Source organism: Anticarsia gemmatalis, chromosome 5, assembly GCF_050436995.1.
Source record: "Anticarsia gemmatalis isolate Benzon Research Colony breed Stoneville strain chromosome 5, ilAntGemm2 primary, whole genome shotgun sequence".
NCBI classification, from domain to species: domain Eukaryota; kingdom Metazoa; phylum Arthropoda; class Insecta; order Lepidoptera; family Erebidae; genus Anticarsia; species Anticarsia gemmatalis.
In genome coordinates this window covers 7,224,346-7,245,284 of record NC_134749.1, presented here as the reverse complement: position 1 = coordinate 7,245,284, position 20,939 = coordinate 7,224,346, and the positions used below count along the sequence as shown (strand labels likewise).

The 20,939-nt window shown below is 36.4% G+C and overlaps 2 protein-coding genes across 22 annotated transcripts in view; one reads left to right on the top strand and one right to left on the bottom strand.

Moving 5' to 3' along the window:
• Positions 1-3,164: 3,164 nt before the first annotated feature.
• On the top strand, positions 3,165-14,491 carry LOC142972994 (uncharacterized). Its single transcript, XM_076114490.1, has 5 exons — positions 3,165-3,939; positions 6,986-7,089; positions 10,242-10,313; positions 10,533-10,652; positions 10,745-14,491. The coding sequence occupies exons 1-5, from the start codon at positions 3,729-3,731 to the stop codon at positions 11,177-11,179; spliced, it is 942 nt and encodes a 313-aa protein (XP_075970605.1). The 5' UTR covers positions 3,165-3,728; the 3' UTR covers positions 11,180-14,491.
• Positions 14,492-14,734: 243 nt separating this feature from the next.
• sif (guanine nucleotide exchange factor still life) overlaps positions 14,735-20,939 on the bottom strand; it is an 83,170-nt gene continuing 76,965 nt past the window's right edge. For 17 of the 21 annotated variants that reach the window (XM_076114469.1, XM_076114470.1, XM_076114467.1 and 14 more), the window contains one exon: positions 17,746-20,880. In XM_076114469.1, coding sequence (XP_075970584.1) covers positions 20,097-20,880 — 784 coding nt within the window. In that variant the 3' untranslated portion in view covers positions 17,746-20,096. Of the gene's footprint in view, positions 20,881-20,939 lie in introns of all 21 variants that reach the window. The other 4 variants (XM_076114484.1, XM_076114488.1, XM_076114489.1 and 1 more) reach the window with 2 other exon arrangements.

The following is a 20,939-nucleotide window of genomic DNA, read 5'->3' as shown; positions in this document are numbered from 1 at the left end:
GCTGAGTCGTACAATGTACCTATCGACATAATAATATATGCGAGATGAAGGTTGCTGGTATACCCTCTGCTATTATTGTTGAACTTTTTCCTCTTGTTTTTAGAGGGAGCTGAATTTATTGATCTGCGTACGTAGGTACTTCGCAGAATTTCAACGATGACACTGATTCACTACATAGTGTAGGTAGTTACATGTACCTAAGTAGGAACATGTTATTAAATATTTACGGCTGCCCCTTTTGTATTCGAGATAAGAAAGTTCGTTACTTTTAAAATTATCAAAGCCTCTAACTACAGTCCAGTACTTTTTTTTCTTTCCGTTGAAGTGTTATAATGGTTAACTATTTCCAACACTTATCAATAATTAATGCAAAGAATAACTCCTACAAAAAACAAAACAACTTTTTACTTAATACAAAACTATAAAACTCCAGACATAACAATGCTTTGGCGACAATTTTGTGTCAATTTCCACACAAACGGTAGCGACATTGGTCGTATTGTAACACTAAGTTATGTACGGAGTGTAGGTAGACTGTGGGTAGGTGTAAGGGCGTTCGAGGAAGCCCCTTAATGCGGAGACAGCTCCGCTGGGACGCTATTGATCGTCATCCGCCGTCAGTGGCCGAGGCGCCCCTATTGATTCGCCGCAATCTGCATGATAACCCGCGCCTGGCTTCTCTACTACACAACATACATTAGAACACACTTACCGAGACACATTCACACTTGTACATATATTTGTAAGTAATTGTTATCTATTAGCGAAGCACTTGTACCGCCATGAAAACTTTCATATTCTATAGACGTCACTAACTAGCAAAAGGTCGACGAAGGGATGGATATTTTGTTGATCATCCCGTCTCGATGAATAGGTATTAGTACCTAGTACTGAGAGATTTCGAATCGTTACTGTAATAACTGTGAAAATCGAAAAAAAAATACCGTTTGTTTGTAACATTATTTTTGAAATTTTTGTTCGAGTAATAGATAAACAAATATTAATGTTTTATTTGATCCACGTCATTTTTAAATTGACTTGTGTAACGAAACTGTATTATTCCCTCAATATTATAAATAATAAACGAGCAAGTTGTGAATGTATTAAAATTAATTTCAAATTTTCGCGCCGGTTCGTTAGCTGACGTCAACCTATAAATGTGTATCGCTACCCTTGCGGAGAGCCACAACAAGGGATTCTAAGCTCATAGTATATTAATCACCAAGACTGGCAGGCAGGCTGGTGATTGCGGTCATATGTTATTAGCACAAGGAACGTTAGTACAAGCTCTATTGAGTACACGAGGTTGCTACTAGGTAATACCGCTGTTAATAGATAGTACACAATGCGCATCACTTGAATTAATAAACCTTTATTTAATGTTAAAATACAGTATTAACATTGTAGCAAATACTATACTATACCTACTCTGTTTCATACACTATACTATAGGTACTCTGTTTCGTACACTATACTATGTATACTCTGCTTTCATCGTGTCTTTTTTACTTATTGGCTGCAATATAAAGAGTCTATCGCATTGATAAACATCTTACTCAGTACTTTCATTCACTTCGGAGAGTTGCAAAACTTGTATAATATATTCAAACGATCTTTAGCATGGAACGAGAGTTGATTTCATTCACTCCTGGCGGTGAAAAAGTTGTCGCGCACGGATGCTCAAGTAATGTTCGACGAAACGCTTCTTAACTTAACCGGTTGATGAAGAAGTGTAAATGCTTGAAATATTTACATAACGACACAATTAAAGCAATAATTTAATAACTTAATTTTTGATTCAAGAAAGTGGCAAATTGTCATCAAATTCTCCTTTTTTGGCTTTTACAATTGCCTCATGTGCGCAAAAGTTACGAAAACTTATGTATATTAATATACTTATTTATATTAATATAAATAAGTTAGTTAACATCACAGTTTGTCAACTACCAATTTGAATATTTCTACTCTTCTAGTTTAGTCTTTCAGCACTTTGCTAAACTTGGTGGTTTATTCCACAACTAAAGACAAGTGTACAAATTCTTTGTATGATGAATAATACAAGGGCTCGTAATAATGGTACATTTAAGTACATTAAGAATGTAACAATAGTATTTAGTAAACAACAATATTGTTTATATTGGCTTATATTATTAAAACTCCCTAAAAGTCAATATTTTAACCTGTACGCAATGATTTGATAAAATTAAAATGAATGAGCCCTAAATTAAAAAAATATTAGCCAAAAACGCAAACAAATATCTCACAGAAATTGAACAATTTCTTACACTTTCACGCTACGACCCTGGCGCGATAAGCAGACATTGTGCTACGCGGCTACGAAATTCTACGAATGCTACGATCGTTTGGTTTATTACGTCGCTACTTAATTCCAAGAAATAATAATTGGCCAAGATGTTGAAGAAAGTCCTAATCAACTAATTGGTGTTCTAGCTTAACTTAAGTAAGAGTTACTATGAAACCCTTAAACTATTTCCTCGCTAGTCGTATATTGATGCATCTGGCAAGGTTATATCGTTTAATGTTTGGGCTATCGATAAAAGCTAGTAGGTATATGCTATATTTTATCAGCAATATTATTTAAGAGCATATAAGTAAAGTTTAACAAGAAACTAACTAAAGTATAATTATGGCGTTAACAGATATCCTCGTAAGTATTAATAAACGTCTCGGTTTTATTGAAAGTTGAGTGTGGTCTCCAGCCGAAGGACGAAGGGCGCGGGTGATGCGCCACATGATTGTCGCCGATGTGGGTCACTGCCGCCTACGCGCAATTCGATAAAACTTTGCAAGTATCAACCAACCACCTGACTACTACACGACGCGACACTCCTTTTTGATACATTTAAACTTATTATCAACTTTTTAAAAACCAATTCAAAGTAACGGAAGTACTTCAAATTTTTTTACAAATTCAATTTTGGGTTCAATGAGCGCCACTAATTCAATATAACGGAAGGCTAGGCGCAAAAACTTAAATAAAGTGAAGGGAAGTACGAACAAAGCTACCTATTATTTCCCCTAGAGGAATATCTAGTGAAAGTGTGTAGGTACTAATTAATAGTGCAAAGTATCGATCAATCGTTTCACCATGGTTCTAAATATAAAATTCCGTCGGGGAAGACAAAGTTCGCGCGCAATACGGGCGCAGGCAGGTAGTGCGGGCGGGCGGCGAGGGCACGCGGCGGGCGGCCGCGGGCGGCGGCGACGTATCGATTCCGCGGCGCCTTCAGTCGGCGTCCGTCGAGCGCCGCGCTGCGCCGAGCCGCCGGCGAGCGGGCGTCGCCCCTCCTCGCGGCCCGCGCCCCGCCACCGCCCTCGTCCATCGAATCTCTCGTCGTCGCCGGCAAACTCGAACGACCTCTTTTCGCTAACTAACGTCGCACCCGCGTCCGATTCCCGCCGCGAAACTGCGCTCGATCTCTACGCGACTAGTCACCGCGCTCTTAAATATTTTTCAGACTTCAGGAAATTTATTTTAAAGAAACTTTATTGGATAATATTGAAACGAGAGAGAATAAATTTAATGTAATCGAAGTTTGGTCTTTAGAAAGTGGATTAATAGAGATGGACTTGGATCGGTTCCTCTGAGATTAGTGGCAGAGTAGAGTATCGGCAAGAGTGCGGTGATGTGGCGGTGCGCGCCGCGTCCAGGATGTCGGAAGGCGCGAGGTGCGGGTGCGCTGGAGGGCGCGTAGGGCGCGCGGACCATGGACTGCTGCAACTACGGCGAGTACCGCGCGCACGGGCAGTACGGCGCGGGCGCAGCCTGGGACGGTTATGGCTCGTACGCGCCGCTGCCCTACGCGCCCTACGCGCACCACTACTACGCGCCGCACGCGCACGACCCCTATGCGCGCTACTACCGCTATGACTACCCCAATCACCACATGCACCACGCCGAACATGTCATGCCTATGGGTTGGTATTTTTTTTGCAATTTAATATTATCTATTCCTCATCTATTCTACTACTACACCAAAGGCTCTTTTGGCACTTCCAAATCACATATGAAATTTAGTTATTTATACACGTTTAAGTAACTTAGATTCCCCTTAACATATACACGTACTTTGAAATTCTATATTTTTAACCTCATATCTGTTATCTATTTAGGTATATATTATCGAATGAACGGATGAAAAAATCTTTATACTGTATTTAACCAGTAGATTTGACAGTAGATACTTATTTAACATTCAACGCGGCGTAAATTTTAACTTTAATATAGTTGAAACAGTACGCAAATTCACTTTCTGTAGGATAAGCTGCCTGTTTATATATTAATACTAATTAAACATTTGTTATGCGTTTTAGACATGTACCCATTCTAATAATTTTATTTGATGCGGTTATTGAAAGATAGAATAATATAATGTAGTCTGAAATAATAATTTTATTCCTATATTGGTGTTTTTCTAACTTTAGCATGGTGTGTTGATACTAAAACTGTGACTGTAACTGCGGAGTCGGACCTGTTTGGATTAATACTCTGCAACAAAAAACTTAAAAAAAGTCCATAATTATTTATAATTCCCGGTCTTTATCAATGTTGAAGCGTTGGAAAATACATCTCAAACTCAGTAACCTTTTCAAATAATATAAGTTCTTATATTTCTGACAATTAAACGCAGAACTCTACAATCAAAGCTAGTGTGACTATGAACTGTATGTAGAATGTGTAATTATTTCTTTGTTTTATAATGTGTAGCCGCTGTAAGAATAAAATATCGTAGGCAACTAATTCCTTCAACGTAATTGAATTACAAGCATGGAACTATTTCACGTCTATTCCACATTACAGTCGAGTTAGTAAGTACAATAACATGCCTAGCGACCGCCAGTGTGCGTCGAGCTGAATTTGTTTACCAATACGAGAGAGATCGGAATCCGCGCGCGTGGCGCGAAGCGACATTCTGAACAATGAAGAATGAAGTAAGAATTAATGTTTACGTTTGGGCGGATTTCTCGGTGTCTACGTCACGTGTCGATGTCAGAGGCCGCGGGGCGCGGGCCGGGACGGGCAGGGAGCGCTACAGGTGGTCGCTCGCCCCCTCTTCCCCGGCCTCCCCCCACGCCGCAACGCGATTGATCGCCTGCACAGCACAGCCACTCTACATATTGACCGGGGTACTAACACCCGTGCCGCTATCCACCGTCAACTCCTTACAAATGCTACGTAAAACATGTAACGAGTTTCGCATGAACGATAACGGTGCTCGACTATTATAACTTGCTTTTTATACTATTACTTGCAATCGTATTATGTTAAATGAGCGAGAATAGTCTTGTTTATAATTCAACTTTATACATTTACCCGTCATTAAAAGGGACGTCATCGTCAGGTCAGCGATTAATGAATATGCAGATGAAGTTTTTTGCGCAATTGAACCCGACAGTAAACAATTCGTATTTTAATTTTGTTGCAATAATTTAAATGATTCACAATGTAACTGCTATAACGACGAGTTTATTTAAAGAGAATGTAGAAAGAGAACAAGGAATAGTCGATGTAGCTAGCAAAATTAAAATATGGGTGAATACATTATAATGTATAATGAATTATAAGAGTAGAGATTTTAGAAAATTAATTCTACCGTTTAAATTACTTTATATTAATGCCGTAAACTACTCTATTCTACTAAGAAAACTACTTATTTCAATCGCCAAAAGATATGCGTCAATACTTTTGTAGGAAATCTTGCTTAGCTTTAAAAAGAAATCGAAGTATGGACCTTACGTTTGGCAGACGCTTTTGCAGCGTCTATATAGGATCATAAAGTTTCACGTGTGTGTTCGTAAGTTTAAATTTACTAAGTATAATTGAATTAACGGAAAAAGCGTTTGACAAGTAAAATCGCAGTTTTCAATCCGTGTTGTGCATTCCGATTTTGCGTTGCAGATAGTTTTTAGAACGCTCATAATTACTTCTGCGACATTTTATAGTGTAGTCTAGGGCAGGAACTGTGCTCAATACGTGACCTAATACAGTCATCGATTTGTTAGAGATACGCGATACCTCTGTCTTTCCCTTTGCGCGTTCTGCTTGTAGCAATAATATGGCACACCTAACTGTGCATGTGTTAATAGATGTTTTCGTCAACTTTTACTATTGTAAAATTAATAAGGTAAATATCGCAAGACGATTATATTATAGGTACTTTTCACAGTCCTGCTAGCCCTACCTATTCCACCTAATATTGTCATAATAGCAACATCAAAAATGACAAAACTGGAAGTTATTAGCATATTACTTGTAATTTTCCAATAATTTAAATAATCACATTATCACTAGTGTATCAAAAAAAGTAACTTTATGCTTAAAAAACTGTCATTCAATTTTATTTCTGTTAATAAGTTGTCACGCAAACGTCTTTTAGTAATAACCAAAGAAACTATTTACAAATCTGTATATTCAGTACCTACCTACACTCCTACAGTGTCTGTAAGAGTCTTAAGAGAACATACTGACGTAATGAAATAACCTTTATCGATGGCCGTTCTGCATTGTTTGTGCATTGCGGTCGTAAGAAATACCCCATTGATGAATTGTAGAGATGCTTTCACAAATCTTAAACAAATAAAGATATTGTTTATGCATTGTTGAAAAGTCATTCATCTTAAATGAAACAATAAATCTAAAGGATATTTATTTTCACGCCAATAGCTGTGGGTAGTTCATGAGACTGTATCTTTGGGTTTTTTGTTTTAGGGAGTTCTCAGTCTGAGCTAGTGACCTTTTCTAATATATTATATGCTTTTATAAATGATACATTCCGGGCAGCAAATATAATCCGACCTCACATATATCAATTTCTCTGTAAATGTTAGATTATGTCAAGATAATCCTTCTTATTTTTAACACAAAAACCACATCAACCACACTTACTTCATACAGCAGAATTTCCCATAGGGTATTTTATAATAGGGGTAATCTCATAATTTATATCTATTTGCTTGTTGTTAGATTACGGCGTATACGCGTCGAAGGAAGCGCGCGTGCGACGGGCGCTGGCGCGGCGCGATCAGCGCACACATACTCCTGCTCAGCACCTGCCCCTACCGCCAACGGTAAGATACATAAAATTAACCCATCTATTCCACACTATACACTTCCATCATTAACCTGGCAAGGATTTATTTATAAAAAAAAACTAGTGTTTAAAATCTTCGATTAGCAATCAATCGTAAAGATTCTCTAATATAACATTCCAATATTTATGTGTAAAGTAAACCATGTGAATGATCTGCTTTGTGAATTTGAGATTATAATGTTTGTTACAAGCTATGTTTTTCAAAATGTTAAAAAGGTAACCTTTATATTGCCGTTCCAATGGTTCAAGGATTTCCGTAGCAGTAGGTAGATTCCTTGTACTCAACGTAAAAAGGAATCAGTAAAAATTCCAAAGTTAGCAACTAACTTTTTCCTCATGGCTGAATAGAGTTCCACGTGACAAAACGAAACATTGTAAGATTTCACGGTAGCGATATTTCAGGAATAAACAACAATAAAATATAAGAATAATGGTCGTAGCGAGAAGACTCTCAACAATAGAATAAATATAAATGCCCTATTACCCTGATCTTTACAATACGAGTTAGAACGTCAAACAACTGATACATATCTATTGTATCTATTAGTTTTGAAATAGTAATACCTATCTGATTTCGAAATGATGTATCCTAGTTATGTAACCTTCAACGTCTTAGTTCTTGGTTTGTAGTTTAAAATGAAATAAATAAGTCACACTTATTTTGCAAAAGTAATGAACCAGCAACTTTTCTTTCATCATCAGATACATTGTGGATATAAAACCTTAGGGAAAGATCTACATGTTAATTCATTTCAAGCCATATCCCTATTAAATACAATGACATTCTATAATAATACAAATAAGTCTACGTTTCCCGCGACTAGCATTTTGCAATCAAATATGACAAAAGAATAAAATTTCCTAAGAGCATCATCGCGTTATTAACATTAGAAGTTATCGCGTTAACTTTTAGTTAATTACCTGGAGTACAGGTCGACGCTACACAAAAAGACTAGTTAAAATTATGTAGGTCAATGTCAGAGGACAGTTGACATCCTCATTCGCTACAAGCGTTCGTTCCTTTATACCACATACATATACATTATCAATCGTAAGCATTGCGGATAGAGTTTAAATTCATCCGACACACTATAAAATTCAGTCTGGGAAAGTTTGTGGTGTAAATACTGAAATGACTGCTCTTTGAAATCGAAAGTTTGTTGTCATTTCTACATAGTAACTAAAAATACACTTACGTACACCGAATATAAAAAGTCAATCTTAAAATAGTGTTCATTTATATTTAGCTTTATTTCATACAAGTTTTCATAAAGTTCTGCCGCATTACAAACTTTTTTATCTACGTGTTTATATATTTGCCAAAAAAATATTGAGAAAATAAGGAGGTTGGCTTGTTATTTTATATCGCCTGATTTGGATAGTCAACTAGTAGGAATGTTAACGAATAATCGAGTGGTAAGTGGTATCATTACGGCGTCATATTACGAGACAAGTGAGCGTCACAAAGGCGCTAATGAGGGCGGGGACAGGGCCGCGGCGCGAGGCAGGGTGGAGCGCGGGCGTGAGCCGAGAGGTGGAGGTGGCCTATGAAAGCTGTCAGCGGTTGATTTTTCCGAGTGTCGTGGGCGCCGCGCTGATCGATAAGTCACGTGGTTCGCGCCGCGCGCTCGCCGCTTGCCGCTCGATAGTTAGTTAGCCTCTGCAAATCTCCCGTCACTATTCTACTTCCCCCACACATGAACAGTTTTCAAGCCGTTTCAAGTTTACGTAACTTTTTTAACCTCTTATTACACCGCTAAAACTATTCTTTTGCAAGCATAAATATGATAAATTTGCAAAACAATACTACAAGTCTAAACTTTAGAATTTTATACTTTTATTACTTATTAAAGTTTATATTCATAATTCAATAGGTATATTATGAATAAGAATACTGCAAAACTAAAATGTTAAATATTATAACTAACAAACTTATGTAAACCAAAATAATAAAACGGGCAAAATCTCGTAGCTTTGACGTAGCAACGGCGTAGCAGCGTAGCACCATTGATTTGGTGCTGTAGTTCAATATCATTACGACGTACTCTGGTAATCGTAACGTTCATAACATTTAGCTTTAGTAAATTTAAATATTGTTCGTTAAAGACTCAAATGAATTTGTAAAAAGAGCGGTAAAGTCAGTTCAGATATAAGCATGTGAGGTTTATCGGTGATGTGTGATGATGAATGCAGTTGGTGCAACGCAACGTTGCACAGGGAGTAACGGACATCGATCGGCGGCGCGACCACCCCGCACCCCTCCCCACACACCCCGCAACCACCACACTAAACATTATCTCGTATACAGGTTGTGTGCACATATTTCACTCTAGCGCCATGTAAATATTATGAACTGAAAAGTTTTGACGCTGCGAACTATTCCTTGACGATCTCTTCGTAACTATTCATTTAAGTTTATTCAATGAATTAATGAGGTGAAAAATATTATTGACATAATCCTTCTTTTGGAATGAAGGATGTGTGAAATGAGTTTACGTCCCAAGGGCGAATAAATGCAGGATCTGTTATCAACGCAATTATCATCTATCACTGTAGTGTTTTTTTGCGTAATGTTATAACATTGTACACTGATGATAAGAGATTGTTACATTTGCAGTAATTCGGATTATTTGGTATTTGAATATACCTTCAAGTATATTTTGTAGCTAGTTATTTTGTATTGAATCTCGCAGATCCATTGGTAAATTAAGTACATACATTTAATAAGCTTTTTAGAAATGCGACTTCATACTGTTTTAATCAAAAATCTGTGACGATATACTGAATAGTTTTAAATGTAACTTTAGAACACGCTTTATGTTAAAACATTCACATATTCTACTTGTTTGTAAATATCGATTTGTGCATAATGAACAAGAAGAGGTAAAAATAGTAACAGAATCAATGTTACGGTCGAAATAGCTGAGGTTATTTGTTCATTTTACTTCACTGAAACGAATAATAATTTAATTTTGATAGTAGTTATAGAGTGCGCTTTATACTAACATCAATAATACTAACTGAATGTGTTAACTAAATTAAAATTGCGGGTTCCATTATTTGGTGTCAAAACACCAAGCGATGGTTCCCATAAGTGAGATAGATTTAATAATTGTATTTACTTTACAGCCACCGTTAGAATGTGGAATGAACGGTCGGGGTCCCGCGTACTGCGAACCGCAGATGTGGCCGCATTATCAGGTACGATCTCAAATGTATATTATGATAAATCGAATTTTATTCCATAACTAATTAATGAATATACATTATATTTATATTATTATGTATGATTTTGCAGTTTATCCAACGTAGTAGAATTTGCCTCTAGCTAGCGTATAAAACCAGTCCGACATAAGTACATTGGAGTATCCTACATATCTTTCACATATACAATTATTATATGAGTGGTATTTTCCTCAGATGGGTGTGATGGGCTCCAGTAGCTGGAATGGCGGTAATGCAGTCAACGGCGGGTGGACTCCGCGAAGTGCGTGCTCGCGTGACCACATGCGGTACCCAACCGAATGTCGACCAATGAAGGTAATTAATGAATATTGTCTTTGATATTGCAGTGTAAATATAATTAACCTTTATTAAAAGCCACTCTAATCATTTTCCTTTTACAATTACAGGGTACTCACATGCATGGTCAAAATCAAGCATGCCAACAAGACGGGAGATCTACACCTTATCCCGTTTACGAAGATACGCCTTTTAATGGAGAAAATAATACAAGACAGAGAAATACGCCTGAGTTTACGCCCAGCGTGGCACAGACTGATATAGCGCGCGCTGTCCGCGAGCGTTTCCCTGCAGAGCCTCGGCGCTCTCCGCCCGAGGAGAAGCGCCCACCGCCTGTAGTTCCGCTGCCTGCTTTCCAACAAGCTTTCGGCTCTACTGAGATCGGAAAATTTGCCGAAGCGTTCAGTCGAACCGAAGTGGCGGTGGACGACGCCTCCGTCGATAGTTTTATGTATGAGTCGTACCCTGAGTGGGACGGTCCGATCGAACCTCAGTGGTCCTCACAACCCGCATCGCGGGAAATCAAATGCGAAGACAACTTTTAAGTATAGTCTTCGCTTTAGTACTAATTTTTGGGCAAATTTGCCTCATAGATAATTTAGAAAAATTGTAGTTCCACCACCATGTTGCCAAAATGAGTAGAATTGAGAGATGAAGAGTTGAATGTCATAGGACTATTATGATGTGATGTCAAAATTATTAAAGTGTACGAAAATTTACGCGACCGGATAAAATAGTGGTGTGACTTTTAATTCATATATATAGTAGACTATTAATTAGTTATTCCCTTTGACTAGTTCTAGGCCGACCTTGACAAACAAGAAATATTGTTAATATGGGGAAGTGGGAATGTTAGGTACTGCATATAGGTTAACAAATCATGACTCAATGTGCCTTTATTCGGAGAGCCCGGCCGCTACTCGCGCGGTGTCGTTCGCCCCGTTCTGTGTTGCTATGTACGACATAAAATTACAATAGCAATTATAGGGACCAACGTTTAGACAAATATACACGACCCAGCTGCGTGCACGATCGATGCGCAATAAACTCAACGAAACCCTTTGTGAAAGTTCTGGAATATTAAACAAAATTATTACAAAAATAACATAATAATGAAACAAAGAACAATAAAAATACATAATATATGTAGTTTTTAATTAGTATAACTTGAAAAGTAAAGTAAAATCTTGATCTTGCACACTCTTCTTACAAACTGTTCCCTCAACACAAAATAGCTTGTCTATTGTATTGCTTGGTCTTAAGCGTGTCGTATGAATTAGTTTAATTTAATATAATATATCGTTAAAAATATTCTTGATTCTTTCTTCAAGGAATAGTATTTATAGTGTAGAAAATCATACATTACAAATCAATGAAGGGGCTTTAAGACGCCGCGCGGAATTAATATAAACATTCGAAATTTTTCAGGAAGTAATAAAACAAGTCATGTATGGTAGGTATAAATAGGTAGTTAAATTTGATAAAATTTTTAAAGAGATTACTTATGAATAAAATGGCTTTTTAATTGAATATTTAGGGGTCCAACAACGTTGATGTAAACTGCTTGTCGTGATTTTAATTTCCCACTAGAATCACACCCATGACAGGTATACATCTTGTATGTAGGGGTCCGCACCCTGTGGCCAAGTACAATGTGCTTGAGATAGTCACTTATACAATATCTGTTGATGATTTAGAACAATTACTATATCGTTTATTAATGTTCACAAATCAGATTTGTTTCTTTTATAGGAACAGAGTATAATTATTGATTTATGTAAATTAGTGTCTGTGATAGAATTGTTTGTGCTCATGTATGTATAATGTTTTATTATTGTTTGCTGAATTAAGTACTACTTATTAAAATATCGGTATTTTTACTCACAATCCGTCAGTGTATTAATTTACAATCAAAATATTCATCTGCATGTTCTCATTTATCTGTGAAGAGCTTTCCTGGACCTCACGTATTTGAGGATACTGAAGTACTAAATTAATACTCTAAGTAGTAAAACCTAAACATCCCGAATTATTTATGCTTTTGATCCACAACGAATATCACGCTGTTGCACTGGTAACAGTCCCAAGTGACATTGGACTACTTTTTGTGACGTCATTCTTATATTTTCCTGAATTCATAGCCAATGCTATGATATCGTTAATTTGTTTCGAGCTTAATACTTGAAATAATAAATTATCTTATAATATGCGGTGCATGGATAACATAAACTTCCAGTGGTCTTCATTTTTATAGAGGAAACCCGTGTGTCAGTATTTTCGATCTCTTTCGATAAAAACAGCAAAATTAATGGAGTGCCTTACGTATTTAATATGATATGAAATTAGGAAGGATGAATTTTATTCTAGCATAATTTGATGAAACACCATAATATAATAGCGTAATGAAACTTCTTTTAAACCGAATATTTCATTAATTGTTAGATATTGTAATGAAGGTAATAAGAGTTATTTAATGATTATCTTTACAAGTATTAACATAAATATCTATTATATATTTAAATAAATAATCGTGGTGTGCACTGAATTAATTTATTGCAAAGTATACTGATTTAAAAGTATTTTGTTATTGATAATTAGTAGAATGAAACGAAGTATGATTTTAGCGTCTAGTGTTTATTATTAAGATTAATGAACTTATTCCAATTGTATTTATTTAGTTATAGTTCATTCGATTTAGATATGAATTTGTCTAAGTAGCGTGTACACCATTTCTTCCGATTTTGAATATTATTACAAATGTGAAAATATTATTAGGTGAATAATTATAATTTCATACGTGTATACAAGGCTTACATAAGCGAATGAGAGTCAATAATGCTGCTAGTTAAAATCGTTAGCCAAAGCCATCAAAACAACATGTAATCTTGGTGATATTACACCTAAAAACATAATATTATAAAATGTAGCCAGTGCCACACAAATGTTGTACTCGTATATACGATACATACATCTCCCAAGATAGTCCTATTGTTATTTGTTTAAGTACTAGCGTGGGATATAATTTCTACAGTAGAGATGTAAAGAGCGTAACATAAAGTTAAAAAATGATGTAATATAGGTGTTCACAAATAGAGCTTCCCGATTGACTATCTCACAATTTTGTCTACCATCAAAGTTTTTGTGTGTTATATTAACGCTTATGGTTAGGTCTCAGCATTACGTTGGTAGGTTCTATATCAAGTCTCATTTAAATACCTTCAACTTCGGACCCCTTGTCCGTTAGGTCTTCTATGTATTGCACTTATTTATGGCATTTACAAATAGACATGAATATTTACTTACTTATTTAATAAATCTGTATTGTTTTGAATGAGCCTTAGTTTGCCACAAATAGCTATATTAGAGCATCTGTCACGTAGAAGTTTATCTAAATATACATGTATTGTTTTGCCGTCTAATAGCTGAAATATTCGACTACGCGGAAAATAAACTTGACTGTATAATGAACTTAAATCCTTTGAAATATCGTAGATTCTAGGCCTCCATAGTTTTTACCTATTGTTGAGGTCAGGTATGAGTGAATGTTCTTTTAGTTTTCCTTAACATTTGTTATAAAGTATTAGGCCAACAAAATTAGACGCGTAAGTTTTATGTAAATTTGTTGAAACAGTAAAAATTACTGAACAAAAAATATTAAATGAGAAAATTATTGTGTACCTATCTAGTTATAATTATTATAAACCTTGTAAATACATACTTAATTATATTTTGAATGTTTCACTCATATCAATTTAGAAAATCTGTTTTATTAGCAAATTGTAAGGTTTTGAATCCGGAAACACAGAAATGTTTGATTTATGGAAGTCGATGTACGATTTAATAAACACATTGTACCGATACTATTCATGTTTTATTTCATTTACCCAACCATGACATAGGCTTTTAGTCAAACCCCACTGATATCCTAAATTATGGAAATGAAAATTCTACATAAGTAACAGAGAATGAGGGTGTTGCTAGGCGTTGTATATATTCTTATTTGGCAAGTCAAGGCCTCATATCATACCGTTACTGCCAACACGTTATTATGATAGGTATAAGCACAAAGGTTTGTAATGTTTGATAAAGAAAAACTGCACAAAGTTTATATTTTATGTTTATTCATAAGCAATAAAAAGTAATTTTCATACGTGTCACAAAATTTAACATATAAAATACTTAAGAAAACAATAAATACATTAAAATTGTAAATTAGACTAGTCGTTTTGGAAGCCACTAAAGGATACTAGACTCAATATTATTTCTCATTAGCCTGCATTGACAAACTACTTCGAAGATCATCTTACCATCACTTATGAAACATCCGAGCAACGTGCACACTTCGTTTAAAATATGTGAAGGCACTTTAAATTTAGACGATCCAACAAAATGGTAACCCAGAGTGGAACACACCGAACAGAAACGAAACCATTTCTACAGTGTTCAACAGATCCAGATATTCTTTACAAATCATTAAGGATAAAATGAAACAAATTGAAAATTGACATAACAAAAGCAAGAAATAATATATTGACATTAAGAGTGCACGAAACTGTTTCATACGTATCAAAAGTTTCAAACTCTTTATCTATAAAGTAGTTTGACAACGATCATATCTAACGTTGTACATAGGAGAATATCTTTTTAATACACAGACTTAACGTGATAACAAAATGAACTGAATCAGCAAACGATAACGACGACAAATTATAAAAGTTCAATACTTATTATAACATTAGTTACTTTCGTATTTTACTTCAATAAGTCTTTCTAAATATTCATTCATTTCCCTACATTACTTTTCAAATGTCATTGAAGTATGAAATACAATCGCAATTAATGAGCTCATCCTTCATTTCATTTTTCACTCATATTTGTTTATTCATTTTATTAATTATAATTTTCTTAGTATAATAATATCTATAAATTGATTGTATAAGTTCGTAATTATTAAATTCGAATATTTTAACATATGTATATTAATAAACAGGTTTTATTTCGATAAGTCACAAAATAAAGTCTTAAATAATATGAATAGTTGAAAATATAATGTGTGGTGACGATAATTATATAAATTACACAGGTATAATGTAAACGTCGTAGATATATACTGTGTATAGATATATACCAGATAACTGCTAAATACTTAATAAACAGTTATGAGTGTCGCTGGAAGACTCATAAACTGAACGAGAGTGCTCCACCGCCGATGATATGTCCCGACATCAAGTCTAACCAAATGCTACCGACCTAGCGTAGAGCCGTACATCCTCATTGTAATACATTATTACTCGCCTGGATCATTTCGCTTATGTTATCAATGCGTCATGCGTGTACAGCTATATGGCACTTAATCTTAGTTATGCTATTTTAATAATATATTACAAACAGGCACTCTCCGCGACTGTGTTTACATCGCTGTTTCACAGAATTTCATTCGATTCAGTTTACAGTTTTCCGCGACTGCAGTCAAAACATTTACAATATATTACAGCAAATAAACAATCATATACATACAATTATAATACATTCAATTATAAAAATCAAATTGTGGATACATGTCATATCATTCACCTAGCCTATGATAGAACTTTCGAATTTGATCACGAAGAGAAATTATTATCAAAACTACCTAGTGTACGTTTCCATTGGGTGAGTGCATTTTGAACTATAGGGTAGTGAGTATTGCATTGCCAATGTGACGAAAATGAAACGCAAATACATTACAGCTAACTACTCTCACGATATATTTATTTATTCAGTAATATCTTCACGTTAAGTATTTAAGCATAGGGAGGTGTAGACAGTACCTAATTTGGCACAGAGCTGTCCGTACAAAATGAATGTATATAAAGGTCAAATACTTAAAGTATATCAAACTAAAATTTAAATTAAGCTAAAGTAGAAAGTCATCGCGAGGAGAGATAGATACCGTAGAGTCGTAGAGCGCACCGGGCCTACACTTTACATTTAAATACATTGCATTTCATTGTGTAGGGACTAGAGTATCTGTCTATGCGAAGGTAACAAATGGTATCATATATAAAAAAAATGTCCATTAACAACACTGAAACTAATGTATGTAGAGTGACTCGATTATTTCCTCGACTTTCTATTGATATTGTCATTCATTTGTAGTTATAAAATAGACCTACCTAAGTAAACGTGTTACGTAGGTCGATTATAAATAAAACTTATTTTCTATTAATATAAAGTACATTTTTATGTACGGCAGACATTATATTCAAATAATAAATTTGACTCAACATGGAAGTCCGTACGACGTCCATACGACGACGCAACACTGTACTGCAGAACATTTTGAGTCAAACCTTGATTTTTTAATTTATTGACACATAACTAATCATGCATTGTGATTAATACGTCTTATCACATTAGGAATCTCGAAGGATCGTGCAAGTAACTAGGATTCGTTTCTCAAACATCAGTCAGAACGCGGTATTTTACAAAAACTTGGGTTCTCACTGAAAACGGTGAATTTATTGTGGGTATTGTCAAACTATTTTATTATGTATCATTAGGTACACTATACCTCACACAAGAGCCGCACGCAGTCTTATTCGTTACGGGCACAGGATTATGCACCTAACAGTTATTTTTTCCCAAAAGCGTACTCAAGGAAAAAAATAACGTACGACTGTTTCATATAGATAAACATGTAAACTTTGAGCTTAAATAACATGAACTTCGGAAAATTTGAGCATAAACTGATCAAGGACTCGTAGAAAATGACCGAACGTACAAAACTTGGGGATACAAAACAAGCATGGTAGAAACGGTCGAGTAGTGCTGGTGTGGCAGCTGGCGGACAAGTTAGACGATGGCAATGGCGCGGCTGTAGAACTTTTGCTTACATCTTTGGACCCGATAAGGGGAGTTGATCTCAGTGGCGTATTGACGTCATATAAGTCATACATCACAACAACACAATCACCCAAATCAGATTTCTGAGAAGAAACTGGAACTACCATCCAGAGAAACGGTAGAAGAGTTCCACTTCCGCGCAATAGACATCTCCGACCGGCTACGTCGAACAAAAAAGAAAGGGTTGGTATGGGAGTTGTGTACAGTGGTGTTAGTGTCGGTGGTCGGGCGCGAGCGACTTGCGGCTGGCCGACAGGTGGTGGTGGCGCGGCGCGGGTCGGCCGGAGCGCGGCAGCGTGGTGGCGCCCGCTCCCCCCGCGCCCCCGCCCGCCTCGGTCGACATGTCGCGCGGTTTCCACACCGGCGATCCTACAACACACCAAACACCGAACTCTTTATATCACCTCTCGGCAAAACGACGGAATTTGGACGGGTGGGGCGGACCGATCGCCGGGAGTGCGCGCGCGACCAAAGAGTTGAATGTTTGACGAGTGTTGGCGGGGGGGCGGGGGCCGAGCGCCACCGCGAGCGAGACCTAGTCATCGAACATTCAAGCGGTGCTCAGCGCCGCTCTGCCCTGGCAAGGCTTGAAAATCATTCGTGAGTGCCACCTTTGTTATGTCCAAATACGCACTGCAGTGCGGAACTCCCAATCCGATCTAGGTTCAGTAAAATATTTATTTCAAGCGTGATCGTAATGAGAGTAGTGATAAGAATATTGGCACTATAGTGTAATGAAATACTAACAATGGTTGTTTTCGAATTAGGAACAGGAAAGCTTCAGGGATAGCGCACAAGTAAACCGGTTGATAGCATGTTTTTATACTCGAGTTTAATTGAAAAAAAAAACCGGTATTAAGTTTTTAGGCCCTAGCCCTGTGGCTTTGACCACAGTGGTCGGCAGTAGGTACATCTACTTACTTTACTTAAGCGGTAGCCTAGATACACACAGTTAACTTTAGGTTCTACGGTGCACCGATTAGGATTTGAATACATTAACTTTATTTGCTATTGAATAGGTACATATTAACGATGACATTTATATTCTGCTCTTGAGTGCATCACCTACTTTGACAGAGAATCAGTGCACAGCTACGGAGGTTAGGTAAAGCACTACGTGAACAAAGAGTTTAAATATCTTTGTTAGATTATAATTTGGATATACATTAGCTAGCCTATTTATCAGTAAATTGTATAGCACAATATTTATTATAGGTGTGAGTATCTTTATAATGCATATAGTTCGACATAATATTTTACTATAACGGATTATAACCATTCCCTATAATGATAAAGTACCTGGAACAATCAGCAAATGTGTCATAGAGTTATAGGCCGGTCATGTTCCGTTCAACGAGCACAAATACGGAGTTGTTTCAGGTACTTTCAGAGTAATGGACAACACTAAGTTGTTATTTGCTACAATAATACAATACACAATCAGCCTATGTTGCTACTTTTATGTATTTAGATGAAGCTTAAATGTCGGCCACAACAACTTTAAATGTTTGGTGCAAATATTCTGAAATATTACCCTATCTATATTTGTATGTATAGATTTAAAACAAAATGACCATGCTGTAAATGAACAAGTTTTTATGCTTAGCATGCAATGGCATATATATTATAATATCTTTGGATTACCAAATATCTGTGGAATATAATTAATAACTTGTAAGTTTAATACTAAATTGAGCAGGTACTGAAGAAATGCGAGAGATAAATAAATTAATATCATTACTTATAGATACTTAGAAATGGAAGACTTAATTAACGATACAAATCCATGGCCGTCTACGTAATAATATATTAAATCTATTGGGATGTATAATAACAGTATAAATAAAATTAACAAGAAGAATACTATGACGAAGGTGATTAAAGGATTAACATCAGTACAATTATACCACAGCCATTATTATGTAACACTTAGCACTTGGATTTATCTAGAATTAGAATTTGATTATCTTCACAATATGCCATTATATATGATGGTTGTCATAAATATTGTGTCTACTTATAAGTTACGGAGGTACACTGCTACATTAAAAGTTGTGGAATTATGCTATTTTCTAGTTATACTGTGACATCGAATTTACGATAAATTTTTATCCCGTATACCATTTATTTGAACGTCTACATGCTGAAAGAATTTTTAATTATTTCACTGAAATCCACATTGTTGGGATTGACTCAGGTTTAATCGTATTAAAATTTAGCTTTCTCAATCCATTGTCACTTAAATGTGACACAATTTCAAAGTCTTTGTAATATTCTTTAATCGTTCCAGTAGTTTAATTCCACAAAAGTTATTATATCTGTATATTGTCATAGTCCGGTAGAAGTGTAACATCCAGGTTTATATTTATTGGCTAATATTGAATCGTTGGTAAAGTTTTAAACGTGTATCTGATACAATTCATTTCTATCATGATGACGCGCGGGTGTGCCGTGAGCACGATCATGTACTGGAGCATCGTCAAGTGTTTCGATGCTGCTGCGATCTGACGAGGTGAGAATCGATTGTGTTGTCATAGATTTACGACGAGATTTGGGGGACTTGCCCTTCCCCTTATGCTAGGAGGTTTTACTTTGTTTTTTCCCAGACAGGTAACATTGAACACATGTTGGATGTTCGATTGCCTTAGCGATAGATTCAGTCGATTTTGATACTACGATTCCCATTTTCATAGCTTTGTCTTCAGCCTTTGCCAGCTGTGAATAGTGAGTCATTCTATCCAAAGAATTTGTTCCGAGCCTTGCCAGCTTCTCTCCTCCCGATTTGGAAGATCGCCGACTTAGGTTAGGAGACTTACAAGGCGATTTGTCAAAACTAGCTTGAGGAGTACGCATAATTCCCTTCTTAGGAGCGGGTTTAGGTGATCGCGAACGGTCCACACTGCTCTCGCGTGATTTCATGATACTACCACGCGGTGATCGCGACCCGTCAAAACTTTGCTGAGGGGAGCGTGACTTGTCAATAGATCCGCGAGGAGACTTGGATTGATCAAAGCTTCCTCTAGGTGAACGATGAAGTGTTTTCGTTTGCTTCAAACTTGATTTATTTGGAGATTTACAAACAATAACTTTGGTGACGCGATCCCGGTCCGGTGAGGTATGGTCTATAGAGCGATTTGGAGACCTATCCCTGTTAATGCTGCTTCCACTACAGGATCTAATCACTTTGATTCTCTTTTCCGATGCCGAGGAACTTTTCCTCTCTGGAGATGATTTAAGAGACTGCGATTCCTGCTTACCTAGTTCCTTGACCATTGTGGGTTGATACTGCGTGGGTTGATGCGAAGACTGGATAAGCCTTGCCTGACTGCCGGTGCTGCCTGCACTCAAAGTCGAAGTCGTACTGCGAAATAAATACGAACTATTTAAGCGTACTCCATTAGTTAAGGGGAACGCGATTAA